This window comes from Ambystoma mexicanum, chromosome 5p (assembly GCF_040938575.1).
Source record: "Ambystoma mexicanum isolate Mex_15411 chromosome 5p, UKY_AmexF1_1, whole genome shotgun sequence".
NCBI classification, from domain to species: domain Eukaryota; kingdom Metazoa; phylum Chordata; class Amphibia; order Caudata; family Ambystomatidae; genus Ambystoma; species Ambystoma mexicanum.
Genome location: NC_090930.1, coordinates 799186412 through 799209742, shown reverse-complemented (window position 1 = coordinate 799209742; position 23331 = coordinate 799186412). Strand labels below are relative to the sequence as shown.

Genomic DNA, 23331 nt, shown 5'->3' with positions numbered 1-23331 from the left:
AGGATGGGAAGATGGGATTATGTTCTGTGGATCTCATCTATTAAGGAAGGAACAATTGTGCGAATTGCAGAAAGTAAACGATGAGCGCCTAAAGTCATGGGCCAAGAACTCTGAAACTACTGACATGGGTGGACGACGAATCAGGACCAATGGCTGTCATCCCATTGATTAATGCAACAATGTGCTTTCTAAGCTAAGGTAAAGTCCAAGTTGGAGAGAATAAAGGGTGCAAGAACATAATTGATATCCCAGGAATGAAGAGAGGGACTGCTGTCCTAATGGATCGATATTGGGCCTGTGGATCCAGAGCATATATGAAGTTTCCCAGGAACTGGGGTGGTTTGTGTTGCATTGAACTCATCCATGTTCAAGCATTGGTGATTCCCCAGAGTGACCTGAACATTGAGGGTTTTCCAAAAGTGGATGAGCACTTGATAAAAAGAAGGTCACTTGCACTCCGGTGGATGAAGAGAGATAATTATTTCTCATCAAAATCAATAAAGGCTTATGAAGAAATTCCTGATGAACACAAGTTGTTCAGCAAGACTGCTATGATAATGACATCTATATTTATGCCTGGACTTCAAACATTATTGAATGCCAAATGTCTGCAGATCACCAGCTGGGAGCTGTTACAGGCGATTACTGCCACTATAAAAGGATTTAACGCCATAAAGGAAGAGTTGAGGGCTATAAGGTTAATGACCCTCCAGAACAGGTATGTCCTTGGCATGATTACAGCGATGGAAGGAGGTGTTTGTGCCAAGGCCAGACCTTCTTCCTGTGCTTTTGTACCATCTCATGATGGTGAGAACAGCACTATGATGGATGCTATAACTATGCTGACCGAATGCACACGAAAATGGAAGAGGAGAGAGAGGCCATTGGAGATGATGATTGGTTCTCCTTTCTGTTTGCATGGATTCCTGACTGGATGGCAAATATATTCAAGTTCCTTGGAGTAATATTGGTGATGATAATGTTTGTATTGTGTGTTATAAAGATAATAATTGGACAAACCAGGAAACAGCAAACAAAGCAGTGGGAATGAAGATCATGATGGATGTGAAGGATGAAACAGAAGACAACACATAGACTGAAAGTACCATCAGAGACTGCATAAAAGCAAGTAGAGTGGCATCTGAAGGAACTAAGTTCCTGTACCCAAGAGATCATAAGAATTATATGGGATGTTGGGTCTTCTGTACCCCAAGTTGAGAATGTAATTACATGACCTGGAGTGTGGATAAACATATACAAAATTGGAGCACCTTGAGGGGGGTGACGAAGATATGGATACAAAATAAACCCTTGTTCAATATAAAGATTCAAAGAAGCAGGAAAACTTGAGGAGGTGGTAGAGGACTCGACCAGAGGGGGGAATGTAGAGGAGATGATGTACACATCCACAGGAAATCCTACCCCTTTAACTCCTCTGTATTGCAGCCATGAGACCGTGACCTGTCTAACACCAGCTATTCTACCAATACTGCAGCGAGTATATGGAAAACGGTATCCATTTAGATGACCAGACAGCCTGCAGGAGGAACTCCCTTAAGGAATATGAGAAAGAGCTAAGAAAACGGACTGATGGTGTCATAAGAAAGTGTGCACAACGTGCTGAAATACTGAATTAAGACAATGTATGGATCCTAGAGGAGAAATGACAAAGTAAAGAATCAAGTGAACCTTAAAGTGTAAAAGAAGAACATTACCATATAAAAATGCTGCAGAAATCAGAAGTATAAAGAATGTACATACACTGAAACGCATGATAGATCAAGTCATCATATAGGCTAGTTATAAGTAGTGAATAGAATGCAGGCGGAGCCACCATTATACAGAAATTGGACATTGGTATAAAGAAATAGTAAACCAAAGAATCATGAGGAAAGAATGAAAGGCTGTGTCACAGTAGAACAGCAGGTTGTTGGAGCTGCATTGGGAGGCTGTCTGGCCTGAAGCCAAGAACTCAGAAGTCGAGGTCAGCTGTCTACGCTGAAGAGGAGTGTGTATGCAATAGATGAATCCTCTCACATTAAGGTTCAAGAAAGAACACAAAGGATGCCAAGTCTTAATTAATTTAAAACATCTAAAAGCTTGCCGAATGAACAGAATCATGGTCTCGTGTCATGTGAGTCAAGGCTGGAAATAGGGCTTGAACTTGAAGTCCCAGACACGATAGCGAGTGCCCTCACACCCCTTGTATTATCAGGAAAAGAATACTCTGTAAGGCCAAGTGCAAAAAGAATTTCATAGCAGAAGGCATTGATGATGAGAGATGTTGCGCTAATTGGGTGGTAGGCCAGCATCATGTCCTATGTACTTGCACCTGGGTGTTGGTTTACGTGCTGCTAATTGAACCGAATGTTCCAGACATGGCACAAGCATTCCAAACAAATTGTATTAGTCCATATAACGAAGGACCTTATAGCTTAAGAAACCAATGAAACACTCTGTAACTGATTTTTCTTAAATGACACGTGTGAAGAGGTAGTAATGAGTTGTCCACATGATACCGGACAGCCAATAACAAACCTAGCTCCTATATGATTGTATATCTAGATGTGTCCATCAACCAATCCCATCCCTTCATAGGTTTTTCTCTATTGACATGTAGTATGACATCATTCTGATACATAAAGAATTATTTCACAGTATTTTTTGAGGAAATTGCTGAGAATGAGCATACAGCCGTTGATGTTCATTGTAAACTCCCTGTTTTAGATAATTGCTAATAAAACAGCAACTTGCCATCTTCTTGAGTTTGTTCAGTTATCTGGACTCAGAATTATTCTGGTGTAATCCCATTCAGTAACAGATGCACGTTCCAAGGGCAATATGCTAATTTGCATTAATTATAACAAGGTGTTGGAAAGGGAAGGCACAAAGAGCCGAGGGTGTGCTGTGTTTTCCAACCTGGGAGAGGAATGCCCCCCTTCACCTGCTACTGGGGGAGCCTGGTGGGGTCCCTGGGGCCCTCTGCAAGCCCTCTCCAAATCATTGCTCTGATTTACTTGGCCAGGGTCAAACCCAATATTCTGACTGAAAGCACTCTTCCAAGTGCAACTGACTCAATTGTGCCAGTCCTGCTGCTAGTCTGCCTGGATCAGCCTCAAGTCCATGCAGCCTCTCACTCCGGACACCTTGCGTCTCCCTCACAATCCATGAGTTCCGTGGATCTCTCCACCCTCGTGCTTGGCAGTAGACTTCCCCCATTTGCTGCTGCAGCAGAGCAACACCTGTTTTCGGCAACCTGGGACATCTCGTGCACCTGACTTGTCTCCGCCTGTCTTGCTGATAGAACACCTGGTGGGTTAATTGCCCATTGTGCTGTTTATCTGTCTCTATCTCCCCCTCTATGTCTCTCTGCTCTCTCTTTCCATGGTGCTCTCCATCTCCCCTATTTACTCCAACTGCTACTCTATCACCTATCCTACCTCACACTCAAAGCCCGGAAGGAAAATGTTCAAACAACATCTCCTGGTCTCCAATCCAGGCCTGCCCATCACTGACACCTATGTCAATGCTTCTTCCAGGCAGACTATCACTGACATCATCTTTGTCATTCCCTCCTCAGAACTATGGACTCCCCACCTGGCCTCAGTCTCTCCCCTTTTTCTTTGTCACCCATTAATGGTGGAACCAGATTGGAAGTACTCTTGGCATGCTTTCCATCCTCTAGGTGCATCATAAATGTCTGTCAGAATGGCACTGTCATGGCACAGTCCTCTCAGCCCAACCTCCTCCTTCTTGGTAGGCTTCTTCCATCTCTCATCAACTTCCTCCCCTCTCCTGTCATTCCTCTGTCTACCATCCCTCTTTCCCTTTCTACACTACTGACGGGCATACCACATCCCTGTACCCCTCCTCAGAAAACCTTCAAAGGTGGTAACCAGTTTCACCTCGCTACCCTCAACAATCGCTGTGCTGTTAAACACACCTCTGGTATCTGTCTCCTTCTTGAAGAGTTTAACCTTGATGTTCTTGCTCTCACTTAGACATGGTTCACTGCCAGCTCTGTCACTACATTTTATACATTCCTGAGGGCTACAAGATCCTCTTTAAGCCCAGGGCTAACCGGTCTGGAGGCGGAATGGCTTTGATCTCCCTTAATGTCTCCCTGCATACAATCATTCCCACACAGACCTACTCTTTCTTTGAATGCCTCATCTGCAGTCTTGGTGTCTCTCCAACCCTCTCACTGACTCTCTCTGCTATCTACAGGACCCCTGGTCCAGTCTCCCTCTTCCTCTCAGAGTGGTCTGACCTGACCTCTTCGCTTCTTGCCTCCACCTCCAAGCTTCTCCTCCACAGAGACTTCAATGTTCACCTTGATTCTCGTGATTCAGCCACTGAACTCATCCACAGCCTCTGTGACTTTCTTTCCCTCACCATTCTTCCCTCTGGTCCGACGCACTCAGCCGGACACACCTTGGGTGCTCTCACCTCAGCAGACATCCCCATCTCCAACCCTCTCACTACACCTCTCTCCTGGTCCGATCATGCGCTCCTGTCCTCTCACCTGGATCTCTTAGGTCCCCCGGCTAAGCCTCAACCTCCACTGCAAGTCTCCTTCTCTGTTATTCGACCAAAGAGGCGGGAGTCAGTTGCTGCTTTTGCCAGCACTTTCATTCCCCCTCCCACTCCTGCCACAGACTCCCACACTGACACTGCGCTTGCTAATCTTCACATCTCTATCACCAACACCAAGGACATCCTTGACCCTGTCTTGAGGATCCACATGAAGCCTGCCTCTAAGCGCAACACTTGGTATTACTCTGACCCAGCCTCACTGAAGCGCAAATGCAGAGTTGCTGATCTGAGCGGAAATTGTGGGCTTCAGGCACATCCTCTCACAGACTGGCCTGCCACCTGCTCCAAAGGCAATACAGATTCTCCATCTGCTCGATGAAGAGGGCTCATATCCAGCCCGCATCTCTGGGGCCACTAACAACACCAGCAAACTGTTTTGAATATGCAAGGAACTTGCCAATCCTAATGCAGTCTCCACTTCTCTTCTGCCATCTCTGACCCTCTGTTCATTGCTGGCCTCTAACTTCTTAACCAAAACTCAGGACATCCTGTCCTCACACTCCTCTACACCCCTTGTGCTTCCAGGCCCAGGCCTGAGCCCTTGTTGGCCCCCCTCTCCCTTTCTCTCCTACTCTCCTCTCGCCCATAGCGCTGGATGAAGTCTCTAGACAAGTCCTCACTATGAAAGCCTCCTCCAAGCAGGTGCTCCCCTGCTCCTCCAGAACTATCAAGGACAACATTTTCTCCCTTTCACCAGACTTGGTCGAATTTCTGTAATCACTTCTTTGCCACTGGCTCCTTCCAGCTACCCCTCCAATACTCCCTTGTGCATCCAGCTCCCAACTGATCCAACACACTGAATCTGTTGGTTGTCTCCACAATCACGCACAGAAACTGCTCTCCTGAACAGCCGTGATGACTGGCTCTCAGATCTCTATTCCAACACTCCATCAATTCTTATCATTCCGGATTTTTCCTCTGCTTTCGACACAGTCAATCATGCCTCCCTGACAAATCGGCTCTGCGATACCCTTGGCATCATGGGCCTGGCACTGGACTGGTTGACATTGTTCCTCTATGAACAACCTTTCCAGGTTCAATTGGGCCCTTTACTCTCCCCTATTACATTCTCCACCTGTGGAGTCCCACAAGGCTCTATCCTTTCGCTGTGGCTCTTCAACATCTATCCTGCCCCTCTGACCTACCTGATATCCTCCCTCTCCCCTCACTACCAGTGTTATGTACACGACATGCAGCTCTCCCTCAAGCTTCCCTTCACTGCCTCCTCTTCATCCTCTCTCATTCTTAACTTTCTGATTGTTATTCAGGCATGGTGTGCTGCCAATGATCTCTGCCTTAATGCCAGTAAGACTGAGATCCTTCTCATAGGAACCCAAACTCCCTCCTTCCCTCCTACTCTCTGGCTGCCCTCTATGGGTGTTCCTCCCCTCACCCTCTTGTGAGGCAAAAAACCTTGGTGTCATCTTCGACTCCTCTCTCGCCTTCTCTCCTCATATTGCAGACTTTGCCAAGAACACCCACTATCACCTGCATCTCCACCCTTTCCTCGCCTTCCCCCAGAAACTCAATGTCTCCAGACCGCTGGTCCTCTCTAGGCTGGACTACTGCAACAGCCTCTTCCTCAATCTTCCTTTATCCTCCCTTTGCCCTCTTCAACTAATCCAGCATAGAACTGCAAGACTTATCCTTGACCTCAAGCCCAGGGGCTCCATCTCTCCAGCCCTAAAATCTCTCCACTGGCTCTCAGTTCCTGCTAGGATCAATTAGAAAAACCTCTGCATCAACCAAAAGGCTTTCTGGGGCCTGGGAACCTGCTGCATCAAACTCTCTCTCCATAAATACCTCCCTGCTAGAGCCCATCAGTCTTCTCGCTCCAACTCTCTGCAGATAAGATGCTTCCCTAAGCAGAGGGTGGGGGTAGATCTCTCTCCTCTACCGGAGCCTCCCTCTGGAATGGTCTCCCTGACCCTCTCAGGCTTGAGCCGAATCTCCTTACATTCCTGAAGCTCCTAAAGACCCTCCTTTTCTCTTCTTCCTTCTCTTTCCCCTCCCCTGCTAATGCCCCTGTCTGCCACAGTGACTGGCTGCCTGGTTTCACTCTGAGTTCTACAGTCCCTCTGAGTTCTACAGGGCACCAGCCTCCCCCCCCCCACCGCCCAGCACCCAGTTCACCCTCTTCCTCGCACTTAATAATAATAATAATAATAATAATAATAATAATAATAATAATAATAATAATAATAATTAAAAATAATTTGGCATGTATATAGCGCTACGAACCCTCAGGTATCTGAGCGCTGCTTATTATTACCCACGGTGTGTGTGGTGCTCATTTATCGACCTCAGAAAGATGAAAGGCTGAGTTTCAGGCTCTGCACGGATATCAAAGCGAGCGCTCTACTCGCTGTGCCACTTGGCCGGCTTAGCATGTGGACCCTCAGCCCTTGCACCCCATGCAATCCCTGGCACTTGCCCACCTGGCACATGCCAAGCCCCTATGGCACTCTTCCCCCCTCATCCATCCCCCCTTTTTACTTGCACTCTCTCCTCTTTGCCCTGCACTCCCCTTCCCACCATAGCACTTCACATTTTGCGCATACTGGCCCACCCCACCAGCCCCTCGCACTTCTTGTTACTGCATTTGCATGATCCGAATGTCACAAGGCCTAGTAGGACCGTTACTATTATCTTTCTCCCTTGTCCCTCCCCTTTATTGTCTTGTGGCACCTTGAAACACCATTGTTTGTATAGGCACCTTACAAATATCCAATAAAATAAAATACAAATAACTCCCTAAGAACTTTGCCTGCTTTTAGCACATGCACAAATGCAGGCAAAGTCTTTAGGGTGCTCTGCCACAGTACTGGTAGGGGTGCTGACATAGATTTTGTACATAGTGCTTGGAAATGCACAGAGTGGATTTTGCACTGTGCTTCCCGGTGTGCATGGGACATCGGATGCAAAAAGGAGCAGATGTGTGAAAACATGCAGAAACCTTGCTTCCACAGTTTTTCAGACATCTGTACCGTTTTCCGCCCTCGCCAAAATGAGAGTATGAGTTGGGTAACGACAGCAACTGTTATTTTAGTACTTGGAAATGAAAGGAAAACGGCAGGGCATGCTACATACAATTCTGCAATTGTTATGTTTTGCACTTTTACTTTGAATGATCGGAGTTACTGCATGCTTGACCTTGCTTCCTTTGTGTGCTTTGTCTGTTCCAATCCATTTCAACCCACTCGTTTCCTTTCCCTTGCATATTTGCACACAAGGTAATGGTGCACCTACGGATTAATTTGTGCATGTAGATGTCCTGCATGTGCATTTCTACAAATGTGCATTTATGCCAATAAAAAATAATTAAAAAAAAAAATAAAAAAAAATGTGTATTTAATATGAATCACACACATTCTGTGCAACTTTCACATGTTTTGAAGGTACAAGTCGTTTGCATGCATAGCTCTCTGTGAAACAGGCCTTTAAAATGTTTGCTATCATATGTAAATCATGCCATCGTTTGTAAGTAGCACAATGTGGATATATGCTGAATAAACATGCGATGAAATAACCATTCTTGTGACGTTTAATTTGCGTTGCATGACGTAGAAAATGAACCCCTCTCAAATGGAAAATATGTCCTAGTGATCATAGACGAGATGTCCAGATTCCCAGAGATACACTTAATTCAATCCACGGCAGTCCATTCAGTCATGCCAGCTCTGGACAAAACTTTTGCAGACTATGGAATCCCCATGATTGTGAAATCGGACAAGGCGCCCCATTCAGTGGGCATGATTTTGCAATGTTCGCCGATCATCTAGGATTTCAACACCGCAAAATCACACCCCTCTGGCCTCAGGCGAATGGACCGGTAGAAAGGTTCATGAAACATACCATCCAAATTTGTTCAATCACAAAGGGATCGTTTATGCAAGCCATCTGCACACTTCTTAGGGATTACTGCAACACACCACACAGCTCCACAGGTGTGTGCCCTTCTGAATTGATGTTTGGATGCCTGGTGAGAACCCCCCTCCCACATAACCCCAGTAAAGAAGTGTCAGTAAACAGGGAGGCCAAAGCTAGAGCAAATGATCGGGAAAGCAAAAATAAGATGAAGGAATATGCAGACAGCAGAAGAAGGCAAAACACAGTGATTTTCACATAGGAGACCAAGTGCTTGCATGCCAGATCCAAGGAACCAAGGAAACACTTGCGTTCAAGCCCGATCCCATGACAGTGACATACGTCAAGGGCTCCATGGTAACAGCAGCAAGTCCCACAGACACTGTTACTAGGAACTCCTCATTCTTACGGAATGTTGAAAGTGACCTGACTCTGCAGAGTGAATAGTCAATCAATTTCGAGGACTCCTCTGATGACGCCTCTGAGTTCATGGATGGCGATGTGGACACGGACAACAATGAGGGTGAACAGAACAACAGCACCCCTCCCATGTGAAGCCCATCAAAAAAGGGCGATTCGCAGACCGTCAAGATGGATTGAAGAAATGGGTTGAAAGTGCGAATGTTCAGTTAAGCAAGGGGGTGATGTTATGTCCTATGTCTATATCCATTACGTCTGTGCTTATACTGCGGGGACACATGTCCCCTTTTACTGTTTGCTATGGTGGCAGCCGGCCACGTGTGTAGTAGGCGGGGCTTACCGCCGAATCTACAGTTCACGCTGAATTAATAAAGAAGGTACAAGCACCTCGCTCCGGCTCCTGCATCTTATTGTATGAGCGGTCTCATTGCTATCCTTGGTGATATCCGCCAAGTGCGGATTCAACACTCCCACTATTCAGTTCCCCCCTTCTTCCTTCTATTTGTTACTTCAATTCACCCATTCCAGTTTCCAGCCATCCTGTTGATGGACTCGGTCATACCTTTAACCCACCATCTCATTATCGTTCTTGGAAATCTCCCGCTGTCTCATTCAGCAGGACACTGCCAGTTAGCACGCAGCAGGCTGAAACTAGACGTGCACAGTCGGCTGCTTAGGGTGCAGAGGAGCTGAGCTGCATTAACTCTTTCGTGTCCGTAGCCTAGGCTGCTTTGTTTTGCGACTCATCTCCTGTGCATGTCCATCGATGCTGAATTTGAAATACACAACAATCTCAAACCGGATGGATTGTTTAATTCTCACAGCTGTCCTGTCGAATATCCAAGCTATGGCGTACATTAAGTTGCTTCTGGTGCTTCTGCGTCACATGCTACAAAAGATGAGAGAAAATGCTGGCGTCCTTATAGGGCACCTCTGTTTATTCAGCCAGTTAAGTAGGTAGTTGTGTATAGCGCCCAAATGAATATGTCACCTCTCACCACTGTGTTATATAGTATGTGCAATCTCACACATGTATGTTGTTGCAGCCAATTAAGGTAAGTCGATGCATGCATTGTTGCTGCTTCTGAAAGGATGATGCAAAGTATGGGAGTGCAAGGGTCGCTTAGTGCCACTTTGGGAAGTGTGTTAATCTTCCACTGTTTTGCAGTTCTTTGTCGTGCTAAACCACTAAGCATACCACCATGCAGAACATAAACACAACAAATGTACCAGGGTAGTGTGTTTCAAAACGTTGTTGATGTTGCCATTTATACACGTATTTCCAGCCTCTTCCATTCGAGAGAGTCCATGCCCTGTTTCCTGGGACCAATATGAAGGCCAAACCCGCGGCTCTTAATGGTTCGCATTAACTTGCTGTTTGGCCTGGTCTCGTTGCATGTGGTTGCAGGTCCGTGTGTGGGTAGGTCCAGCAGAGCGGGCACTGCATCTCGGCTGAGAGCAGCGCTGCTTCGCATCTCGGCATATCAGGTGCACCTCTACGGTATGCAGACAGGGCTCTTTGTACTTATTTTTTTAATGAAGGCAGTAATCGGTATTGAACCGAACACTGGCCTTGCTTAGAGTTGAAAATCTGAGTATTTCCTGCTAGAGCTGGACAGAGACGACACACGCTGTGGGGGGGGGGGGGGGGGGGAAAGAAGCTCAGAAAGCCCGTCTTGCAGCAGCAGCAGAACCAGCTCACAAGACAAGCACCCTCAGGGACTGATTTAGGATTTGCGAGGCCCTGTGCAGCAAAAGAATGCCGCCCCCTTAATTTGCATATTTATTGACATCGGTAGAAAGAACAATACTAGAAACCACAACGCAGACAGTGACACCATTCTTTGAAAGACTAGTGCATCATGGGAAGGTAATTACAAGAATTCAATTACAAGGGAGGCATCATTTTGTGCTTATGAATGGTCACCATAAAGGTTCTAAATCGAACCAGAGCATCGTATGTTAAAACTGTTTTGGGCTTTTTCAAAAAAAGTGTGCATTATCGGAATTATTTCTACAGACTGAAAATGCTGCCAGATAAGGCACGGGAAGGGCAAACACATTTTAAATGGCGAAGCCGAGATTTGAGCCCAGTCTTCAATTTAACCATTGACTGATCGCATATCTTTTCATCTTTGGATGCTAAAATTATATAATAAACCAAACTGAGAAATGTATCAATCCTTATACAAATAGGTTAAGTAAAAAGAGTATGAGTGTAGCATAGTTGTCCTCAATTTGAATGGAAGCATCCATTTCTACTGGCTTGCTAGGCTCGTTTGCTAGCCAGGGTGAGGCATACTCCCTGAACATTATTTTACAGCTCTATCAGGCTAAGCTAGTGTCATGTATTCTCTACAGTGTTGAGATCTGGGCACTGAATCATGTAGAGAGCATGATAAGCTATGAAGGGAAATGCCTTAGAAGATCACTGTGACTATCTCAGGGCGTACCCGTTGACATGTTATATCTGGAAGTAAACGTTACCTCTATTCATGCTGAATTGAAAATGCGCTGTCTGTGTCTCATTTGGAAAATGCACAATGCACCGGACGACTCTCTATTGAGTTTCTTAAATAAGACCTACAAATCTAGAGCTTCGTTTATGCCAACTAGCAATTTATTGAAAATTATTAGAGCTTTTAATGCCTGGTTGACTAGAGCACCTAATGACATCTTGAATTGGTCTTTTCCTAAATTTAAAAACAGGTTTACGGGGTAATTCATAGAATTTTACGCACAAGTGGCGCACGTGGCTGGCGCACAGTGTGTCCGTGCGAATGTCTGCACCAGCCGCGTGCGCTAAAATCGATTTCCGCGCAGAGTGTATTCATGGATTTTAGCCTCCAAAACCAGCCGTGGTGCAGAGTGGCGCAGTGACCCTGCAGCAGCGCCAGTTACGCCCCCAAGAACGCCCTCGCGCAAGGAAAAGCCATCAATATCCCCAATCCAGCACAAAGGGCTGCGCTAACCCTGGACCAGTTTACAGGGCTGCCAAACAGCAAACGCCAAGCGAGGAACGTGTATTACTGGGGTTCACGTGAACTTTCACACGCGAAAGGGCCTGTGCGAGTGGGGTACGTCTATAACTGGGGTTCGCGTGAAGTTTCACACGCGATTGGAGCAGGGTACGTGTATTACCTGAGTGCGCAGGAAGTTTCACACGCGAAAGGGCCTGTGCGAGTGGGGTACGTGTATTCCTGGGGTTCACGGGAAGTCTCACACGCGATTTCAGCAGGGTACGTGTATTTCGGGGGTGCGCAGGAAGTTTCACACGCAAAAGGGCCTGTGCGAGTGGGGCACGTGTATAACTGGGGTTCGCAGGAAGTTTCACACGCGATTGGAGCAGGGTACGTGTATTATGGGGTTCGCGGGAAGTTTCACACGCGAAAGGGCCTGTGCGAGTGGGGTATGTGTATAACCGGGGTTCGCGGGACGTTTCACACGCCATAGGCCCTGTGCGAGCGGGGTACGTGTATTACTGGGGTTCGCGGGAAGTTTCACATGCGATTGGAGCAGGGTACGTGTATTACGGTGTTCGCAGGAAGTTTCACACGCGAAAGGGCCTGTGCGAGTGGGGTATGTGTATTCCTGGGGTTCATGTGAAGTTTTACACATGAAAGGGCAACGCCCGTGCGCGATAAGTCACAGACTTACGCGCTAAGGGCCTTTCCTTGAATTACACGCTGACGTGCAATTTTTTCACGTGCCAAATCACTCCGTATCAAGCTGGCCACGCATACACACACGGAAGACCACGCTCCTGCCCTGAAGGCCATTTTCCTGCCCCCCAGAGCCCCGAGCATGCTGCCACCTGACATCTGCTGCTGCCTGACTGTCTGCTGCCCACGTGCCCTGCTATTTGGTGCCTGCACAGTTGCAGTGTCCACCCCTGCTGGAACAGAAGACTCCCAACTGGGATACCATCCCTCCACAGCCCAGCCCAAGGACCCAGTTGCCCACCCACTCCTGCCTCTGGGGTTGCCATGTCGGGCACATCTCCATCTGGCACCACTGGCAACCCCCAGCCAGAGAGGCAGAGGGAAACCAGCTTCACTGCCACTGAAGTTGGTGTCCTGGTGGAGCATGTCCTGGGGCAGTATGATGCCCTCTTTGGAAGTTCGCGCGCCGACAATGAAGGACGGACCAGGATCTGGATGGACATCGTGACTGCCATCAACGCAGAGGGGGTGGCAGTCCGCGACTTACATCATGTCAAGAAGCTCTGGGAGGACTTCAGGTCCAGGACCCTCAACAAGGCCCGGCGCCTCGCTAAGGCAGAGGATGCCAAGGGGCGACGGGGCCAGCTGTCGAACCATCAAATGAGGGTCCTGGAACGCATATGCCCAGCGCTCTACGTCCAGATCCTTGAGAGGCATACCCGTCTGGATTCGAGCGGTAAGTGTACATGCATGTTGATAATACGTTGTGCGTGTCATGGTGTGCCAGTAGTGTGCAGGTTGCACATGTGTTTCTGTAGGGCCATGTAGGGATGTGTATGAACATGGGCGTGAGGCTGCCACATGTGAGTCCTCACAGTTGTGAGACACATTGATGGTGTATGTGTTGGTAAGCATGCTGGGCAAATGCAGGTGTGGGAGCACACATGTTTGAATTTCTGTGTATGTACATTGGCATGGTTGTGGCATGGATGGTGGTTCATAATGCATGTATCTGCACTGTGTACATGTGCATGTATGTGTATCTGACAAGTGTGCAACTGTGATGCAACACGGATGCACGTGACACTGATATGTAGAAGGATGAATGGCAGATGTGACATGTATTGCGATCTCATCACTGCAACATTTGGCTGAGATGTAGACATGCATGTAAATGTGGTGGCGTGTGTGAATGTCTAGTGCACTCCTTGTGTTTCATGTGATGTCAGGCTCACCTTTAGCTGGTCATGCTGTTGTATGTGTATGGATGGCGCTGCCTGGTGCAATATTGCTGTTGAAATGTTCATGTGTGTGAGTTAAAATGACATGTGTGTCGTGGAGTGTGATGCTGTGTCTGTAGTTAAACAATGCCACACATGTGCAACTGTCATGTGTCTATCAGTCCATTGTACAGTGCCCTGATGCCTGTGTTTTATCTCTCCCTGTCTGTAGTGTCAACTGAAGAGGGCGGAGAGGGTGCTGTGGAGCACAGCGGCAGGATCATCCCGCCAGCCGGAGACGCAAGGCCCGGCTCCCCTCCAGGTTGTCATCTTGTCGGGGAGTGAGGAGTCCGGTGCCGCGTCCCAGGCCGCAGCTGCCAAGGGAAGGTCCAAGAGGCGGAGGTCAGAGTTGGACTCCTCGGCAGCAGAAGGAGCAGCTGAGACCCCACAGGGTGCGACAGAGGAAGATGCAACAGAGTCATCCAGGTTGGTAGGGGGTTTGGTGGAGGAGGAGGCCATGCAAGGGACAGACACGGGGTCTGGAGGTGGGGATTCCACTGGTGCTAGTGGTGCAGTGCAGGGACAGGAGGCAGCACAGGCTACCACGGAGGTGCCTGTGTGTAATCCTGTCCCCGATCCTGTGACTGCATCATCCCGCACCAGCAGGGATGCCTACGTCCAGACCCGTTTTCAGGGAGGGGATCCGCTTACAACAACTGGCCTTCCTCTCCCTGCGGACGAGGCTATCCGTGACCGGGTGGAGCCTGTCCTGGGTGGGGTGGCGTTGCATCAACGGGCCATGCGAGGTGACCTGTAGTCTTTTCATGAGGAGACTGCACGTCATCTCGAATGGCTCATTGACCGCGTTGACCTACTGGGACAGCTCACCAGGGCCGGATTCCTCCATTTTCTGGACCTTGTTCCGACCCCCTCCTCAACTGAACCCCCTATACCCCAGTCATCCTCCATGCCATCTTCCACCCATGTATCACCTGGGTACCCTGTGGAGCATCCTCTGACCCTGTGGCCAGGCTGGTGGAGGACACATCCCTGCCACAGTTGGGAGTCGGACATCCAGCAGGGGTGGCTACCTCAACAACAGCAACCCAGCCAGAGGAGGAAGTGCAGGCATCAAGAGCCAGGGCACAGGCAGAGGCACAGCAGCAGCAGCAACAAGGTGGGAGCCATCATGGCTCGGGGCCTTTCACATCGGAGGGGCAGGCATTGGCCAGAGGGCAGTAGGACCCAGGACTGGAAGTGTCTTCCGTGTGGCAGCGGTTAGGCCATGCTATAGACGCGGAGCAGAAGCGGGCAGAAGAGGCACGGCTCACGATGGTCAGGGCGAAGAACTCCTTGCGGAGGGCCCTGAGGCGGGCCGAGTGCCTCGAGGCAATTCGCAGGGAGTTGGAGGAGAACATGTTGTCGTCCCTGCGAACCCTCGGGCCATGGAAGAGGACCGCCTCATTGAGCAGGAGTTTGATGATGCCCTGGCCCGGGACATCCAAAAGTGAGCCGTCGGACTAGCCCGCTGCCCTTGTAAATAGTTTTTAGAGTAAGTTTTCCTTTTCGTTTTCCTTTTATTTGTGGTCAATGGACAATGCCACACAAATTTGTATATAGTTATATTATTTGGTAGTTTGTTAGGTAGGTTTCATTTGTTTGGTTGGGATCATGGACCCTTTACATCCTTGGACAATGGATTGTATATAGTTTTATCATGTATTCATTTTTTTTTTTTTACATTATGGACATGGAGCAATGGATTTATTTTTTCCGGACAATGGATTGTAAATAGTTGGACTATGGATTGATTTCTTTTTTTTAATTATGAACATGAAGCAATGGAGATTTTTAACTGTGAGTTAAAGTGGCGCACATATACAGTACCATTTTGGTGCCGGTATTATGGAGAAGTGCCACAGGAAGCCAGTTGCAGGCCAGGTGGATGGCCAGACATTAGTGTTTGGGGGGGGTGGGACGGGTGGGACAGTACTGAGCAAATACAGCACACATGTCCCATTCCATGCAGCAGTGGTGGAAGGAGGGAACAGATCCCTCCTTCTACCAGAGTACTGCAGCATGTAATGGGACTGTTTTGCTTTGTGCTGTATTTTAGCAGTAAATGGTGCTGCCGTGTTCTCGTCAGGACTTCATTAAATAACAAATATGTTGTTATTTAACAAAAGTGCTCATGCATCCCCGTGTTCTCGGCAGCATTTCTGTAAAATAACGATTATGTTGGTTTTTTGCAAAAATGCTGCTGAGATTTTTCCACTGCCCCCGTTGGGCCCAAAAACAGGCACAATGACTGCGGTGCACTGTCGTGCACTACGAGTACGCCCAGGCCCACTTGAGAATAGTGGTGGAGCCTGGGCATCCTGATTTGGCAAAGTGATTCATGCTCTTTTTCACACTCACTCCCCCAACTTGAGAATCAGTCCCACAGTCGCACAGTGCTCATAAACACTCACACTGCTGATACACACTCTCCTTCATTTGTAGTAAATAGCACTGTTGTGTATACTTGGATATTTGATAGCAATTCTGACAATAATAATAATGTAGCATTTATATAGCGCTACGAACCTTCAGGTATATGAGCGCTGCTTATTATTACCCACAGTGTGTGGAGCTCATTTATCGACCTCGGAAGGAAGAAACGCTGAGTTTGGCCCTGCCGGGATTCAAACCTGTGTCAGCAGGCTCTGCACAGATGTCAAAGTGAGCGCTCTACTCGCTGTGCTGTCTATATGCAATGCTGCTATACTTGGACATATAATCCCAATAACTGACAAAAGATATGAGTATTTTGGCATATGACGCCAACGACTGATAAACGCTAATACAATGCCTTTTGAAAAGCCCAAACTATTGGCTTTGCCAATGATTGATCCTCTTAAAGTCTGTCTGAGCTTTGAGGCAAGGATTTCCTTCCATCTAAGTGTGCAAGTATACAATGAGCCGTGTATCATGGTTTACTCATATTGCTTTATGATGACCCTTTTGAAACCAATCTACTTCTCTCTTCTCAATTTGCAGGCTTGAAGCGTCCTTCGAATTATACACCAAGCCCGGAGCCTGCTGCATCTCAGGTAAAATTGCCAGGTGAGTGAACTTCTCCATCACAGTAAACACATATGTATGCAGGGGGGGGCCCTTGTTGTTTTTAATTTGGGATGTTGAATATATAGATTGATGTCTGACTTAATACTGTACCTTTCATCCTTTGATAATAATGTATTTCACATTAAATGAAAGTGTATACCCAAACAGCAGAGTCAGACTAACCTACTGGGGATTTTCTGTTAGGCCTCTTTTCCATGGTCCTCTTTTGTGTGGAAACTCCGCATTTTATTTAACATTTTAGCATGGTGCCTGCATAGTCAGCATGTGAAGAAAAACAAAGAAAACTCTCAATACCCTACAGTGGCCAGGTTACAAAGGGTTATGTTTCTTGAAAACTGGAGAGCAGTGGCACTGATGGTCCCTCAAAATGCATGGGTGCTGGTATGGCATGCAGCAAGTTAGGGTGGGCAAAATGTGTTGGCTGAGAGCGGAGACACTGACAGGAACTACCTATGGAGGCAGCTAGTAAGGGAGTAATCCTGTGATAGGTCCTGGCTTGGTAATGTAGGGATTTTATTTTCAGCATCTTGTAGGAGAGGGATAATTAAGAGACAAGCTATTTGAGTTCCCAGAATGAGTTTTCTATAAGGTAGGTGTGAGGAATTTGATAATCCGCATGGGGGCGTGCACTCGCCTGGGCTGTTCTGAAATGTTTAAGTAAATGGAATGATAGTAGACCAACCTAATTAAAATGTGTGGGGCTAATCCACACACATTTTCGTATGCTCACACTAGGAAATAAACATAGAAATGTGTGCGTTGTCACAGCCTACAGGCGCAGTCCGACCCTGCCATATTTAGTTGGAGTACCAGAAGGTCTCTGAACCTACAACCAAGTACAAGGCAGCTGTCAGCAACACACTCCTTTGCTTTGGGTCGTCCGCCTTAAAGGATGACACAAACCCATTGAAGAAGCTAGTAGCAGTGCATCGACAACCATCTACCACTGTCTGGTGTAAAGGATGTTTTAGAGCCAGTTAAGTTCCACGATCTGCAATCGACTATTATGCTGACCGTTGTCAAGCCGCAGTCAGGAACGAAACCTGTGATGTCTCAACCAGTGCTTCAGAACTGCCTAATTGAAACATGTCAGTGAGCATTCTTTATAAAACAGGCCAGGATGTTTTATGATGAGCTGCTGAATCTCTAAACCTACTGCCTGTATGTTGTTTACTAGAACATTCTGTTCAGATCAAGTACCCATGTAATGCTTTCTGTTTTAATTTGAGTGCACACAGTGTGCCAGATTATCAAACTTGTTTGGGCGTAAGTGATGAAATGTGCATGCACATCTCATCACTTCTGGAAAATAAAGGATCACCCAAATCTACAAAGGGCATCTAAATGTGTACATTGTAGATGTGCATATCCAGATGTCCTTTTTCACTCCCTTTGCGCATTTGCACAAGAAGGGGGTATTGTTGCACATTTCAATGAGCATCCCGAATCCACAAATTGGATTTGCTTTCAATTACACAAAATGTGGCCTATCATTCATTGATCCTTCACCTGCACTTCGTCCAAACAAGCACAATGCACAATAGGTACATTTTGGAACCTTTCATGCATTGATCCTCATTACAAGTATGCAGGTCTGGAATTAATGTGCCAGTAATTCCATTCACTGGTACGTTTCCGGACCATCATATGCCTAGTTTTCCAGTGCGGTGCCTGATTTACAGCCAAAGGCTGGAGCTAAGTCAGGCACCCCAATGTAAAAAAACAGCTGGCATTGCCGGCACAAGTATTACCGTCCTATGGGACTCCATGGAATGGGTATTAACCTATCCTAACTGGCACTCAGAATCTGCCAATAGTTCCGGCAGACCGAGTGCCGGTAACAGTAATTCCGTTTGGTAGCATACCACCAGAATTACCAGCAGTATACCACCAAACTCATAATGCCCCCATTTTCTTTTAAGTGGGAGAGCAGCGGTATTAGCAGCTGCGCTCCTGTTTGCATTTGCATTTCAATTTTTCAAACAAGGATAGAAATGCATTTTAATTTTTTACTGCATTTCACAATGACAAGCAATTTAAGCGAATGTCATTCTGAAATACGTTCCAAACACATAAGTGGCTGCTGGGAGCCTCTAATACATTAGCGTCTGTAGCATGCTCAAAACAACAATGTATTTAAGTTGGCTGGGCAATGCCTCTTTGGGGAAATGTTCAGGCACACCTGAAATGCACAGGTCCCCTTTGAGAATAAGGTGACCTGCACAATTCTGATATGAGCACAAATGAAAACAATTAATCCGTGGCACTCATTTTTGAGAATCTGCTCCAGTTTGTCAGTTTGCTATAGCACCACTCCTGTAGCGTGCTTGCCCTTCTGTGAGGAATATATTGATCACGTCCAATCCTGAAAGTAGAAAAGCATATTGATACTTTTGAATGCCATTTTTCAGAACACAGCTGAGTGTGGTAAGCACTTGTTACAGAGATTTGCACTCATGTTCCAGATCACTGTAATACATTCCACTAAGGTAGACTCAGCCTTTCCTATGGCAAAGGTTGATAAACTTGCAGGTATGTAAACATTTGTCATAGTCACTCCTTCTGCGCGTCAAAACAGAGGGCCTCATTATGAGTTTGGCGGTGCGGGTAATATGGGTGGTAAAACTGTTACAGCTGGATCACCGCACCACCCAACTATGCGTTTGGCATAAAATTGGAGGATTTACCTCGAGCTATGAGCTGCAGGTCAATCCGTCACCTTTAGGGCAGATTTTAGTGGAATTATCGCAGCAGTAATTCCACCGAAATCCCCCATGGAGTCCAATGGACTCCAATTAAATGGGGACGACCACTGCCACTTGTAATCTGGCGGTAATATTGCCAGACCAAGTGGCGGTAATGGTATTACAGTTTAGTGGTATCTCAGTGGTTTTACTGCTGAAATAGCATTGAACTTGTAATGAGCCCTAGTGTATCTGCACCAGATAGCGCTAGCAATAAAAGTTAACAAAGCATCGGTATCATGCCGGTTGAGATATTGGTTCCTCCAAACAAGGGTTATAAAAACTAGCAGCCACCCCAATAAAGAGCATAACGTGTTCGTTGAGAGATGATTGGTTCCAGAGTCTTGAATTGGATAGCCTAACGTGTTGAGGCTCATATCCTGGATTTGCCAGAGGATGATGTGATACTGGACAAATCATCTTATCTCACTGTATAGTGTTAAGTATTTCAATCAGGCGATACACCCTGGTCTCAGCCTAGTATGCAGCGCACAGCTGAAATACTTATTTTATTATGTCTATAGGTTCAAGATTTTGAGTTGTATACCGCTCATATCACACCCCTTCTCAAATACCCCAGGTCACAATGGACCAGGAATTAGGCTGGTTGGTAAAGGTGTTATTTATTTATTTATTAATTTAAAATTCAAATCAAACATATACTTTTAATAGGGAGCAGCAATCACCAATGTGGTGACAATAACAGATAGGAAGGTATGTAAAGCACTTATATTCACTCTTTAGCAACACAGAAGGAAAACACCAGAGAAAAGAACACGTTGGGCTTGTTTGGAAAGATAGCACTTAAGTTAGGATTTCCCCCTGCAAAATTCCTCAACCCACAAATATACAATTCTAAATAGAGATAAGGAGGCAGCAGGTAATCAGGAATAAGGAATGATACACAGAATTCAAATACAACCTTCCCACCCCAAACAAGAGAGAAAAACGGATTTGAAATCTTACATTTTAAAATGACATTTGGAAATGGCTGGGTAAAACAATGAATGTGTGCATACATTCTTAAATCAATACAAATCTCTATGGGAGCAACATTGGAAAGATACTAACAATCATGAGCTATAGTTTGAGCAAAAGTAAACACTTTGAATCTGAATGGAAGGTTGAATCTAATTTAGAACAACAATCACACATGTAAAACTTTGCAAAATTGCATTCTCGCCTAAAATTAACCAAATGGTTTTTAAGAGAAACTGGTATAATCCAGAGTTGAAATGAAGTCTATAGCTATTAAACTGATGAAGATATGCAAGGTTGAATAAGAAGTGTTTTTTGAAAAATCGGGTAGTGAAAACAGAAAAGAAACTAATTTTCAACAAGAAAATATTCCCTTTAGTTTTACTCTATGACTAGAACATTCTGGCTAGAATACCAAGGAAGGACAAAGTAAGCTTTGGAGTTGATTCATGACTTCAATACCAAATCGCCAGTGCCCACCCCGACAGAACCAGCCGGATCACTCGAAGTAGGATGGATAATTTAAGATTTACACAAGATAAAAATGACTAAAGAAATGGCGATGAGCAAGATAAATCAAAGACAGGATTGCAATAAGGATTCTGACAATGTACAAGTTATTAAGGTAAGGATTGGGTGGTTTAGAGATTGGGATAGGACAAGGCAAGGTGTGCTATGGTTTGCTATGATTCCTATTAATACTTAAAGTCCACTATAATTTAGGAGTTTGGACCGTCAAGGGTTCTGGTCATCACACGGATTGGGTCTAACCATGGACAGATGTGCAACTTGGGTGGGACAGGTTCATCTGGACTGTTCTGGTCACTGGACAGCACTGAAGATCAGTGGGATGGCGAGTTTGCAGGCATGCATCTATTAGTAGTAGCAAGCCAGGTTAGATCAGAATGCTTCCCTTGGGCTTTTGGGATTTTTAGAATTTGAGGCCTAGCTGAAAAGGGTTCAGCAATGCATAGGTCTTGGATTTGCAATGAAATCTGGAATCAGGATCAAGTAGGATGAAGAAATCAGGAACAGGACGCCATGCAGGAATTCAGGAAGAAAGTCAGGAATCAGTCTTTGTGTGTTGTCAGGTTCCCTTATTTATCATAAGGGAGAAGTATAGGGGTGCACAGACAAGTTAAATGAAGGTTTGAGAGTGGAAGGATTGTGAATAAGAATGTATCAACAAGAAATAGTGTGCAAATGTTATACAAAGACTTCTGGTGCAATCGGGCTGTCGTCACAAGGCCACTTGGGACAGAGAAACCAAACAAATCCAAAGCTGTGTATTGCTACCCAGCAAGCCCAGATGCACTCAACAGGGACAATAAGTACCCTCTATTTTAAATCAAAATTCATTTAAACATTTGGCGCCAACAGGGCGTAAATTCTACGGTGTACAAACACCGCCTAAGTTTCTGTAGTTTCCAAAAGAAAATGTCATTACACAATTTGACGGTGTTAATAAGGATAAATTGTAAACACAGGTGTGAAATGAATGGAACAATCAGAACCAAGACATTACAGTTAACTTTGGATTTTAATCCTCTTAATCCAATAAGTCGTACATGAATAAACAAAAAGTAGTACGATCAGTGTACTCTATTTACATATTGAAAGAGCACTTGTGGGTGTTCCATATAACACAAGTAGGAACAAACGGCGTAGATAGAAAACAGCTTGTATAGAGCAGCACAATTGCAAATCTGGATAGCAGTTTACAGTTTACAAAGCTCTAAATGCATAGGTTCAACCATTCAACAATTTACAAATGAAGTCTCATATTTAGATATAACAAAAGAGGCCGACGCGTTTCGGTTCAAAGAACCATCTTCAGGGGATAGACTTCATTTTTCATATTCATAACCATTAAGTCATAGCACAGTCTCTGTGGAGTAGTAAAAGAAAGAAGATTTTTCAGTAGAACTCTTCAGTTTGTAAGAAATCCATTATCAAAGTGAAAAGAGTCAAAGTCACTAACCTTGCTGATACAAGAGCCGAGACACAGAAAAGAGATCCAGTCAAAAAGCAATGGGTAGCCGAATGCCACAGATTGCTGGGATATCTGTAGGGGTAAGATCAAAAGACCATCCATTTAGAAAAGCCAGATGGCTAATAGTCCATAGTAGAACAATCAAGTAAAAAAGTAAACGGGCGGCAAAAGTACCAAATTAGGGGTGATATAAGTGCAGTAACAAATGAAGGCCCACACATGCAAACCGTAATGAGTAACGGAGGTAGAGACATCAAGTAAGCCACACATGTGGAGAAATGCGTGAAGTTTAGGGGTAGCTGCACACCAACTCGAAAAGTGTACATCAGAGACGAGCACACTAACACAGTCAGCAACTCTCTTCAGAGCGAGTAACGTGAACCGGGATATTCCGAGTGTGACAAGTAACAGAGGGAAACAGATATTTTACCTTCGGATGTGTGAGAAAACAGATCATCTCGCCGCAGCCGTGCGCGCGAAGTGACTCTGTTCACACAATCCAAACAAAAGCGTTTTGATTGTTGTATCAGGCATCTGTTTAGAGTCTTTCTCTTACAGCGGATTCTTTAGATACACTTGCAAAGTTTTAGTTGCGTTTCCAGTGTAAAATGAAAACACAGTCCCTGGTTGCTTTTCCAAAGATACTTTTGACAGGAGCTGTCATTCAAATGAGGCCCGGTTCCTCTGAGCCACAATAGATGATTCTTGGCATTGCAGGGCCTTTA

The 23331-nt window shown here is 45.9% G+C and overlaps 1 protein-coding gene across 6 annotated transcripts in view; it reads left to right on the top strand.

Moving 5' to 3' along the window:
- Nucleotides 1-23331, top strand: part of PDE1C (phosphodiesterase 1C) — a 2232090-nt gene that overhangs the window by 2130861 nt on the left and 77898 nt on the right. For 5 of the 6 annotated variants that reach the window (XM_069613219.1, XM_069613222.1, XM_069613221.1 and 2 more), the window contains one exon: nucleotides 16805-16870. In XM_069613219.1, coding sequence (XP_069469320.1) covers nucleotides 16805-16870 — 66 coding nt within the window. The remainder of the gene's footprint in view (nucleotides 1-16804; nucleotides 16871-23331) is intronic. The other variant, XM_069613223.1, reaches the window with a different exon arrangement.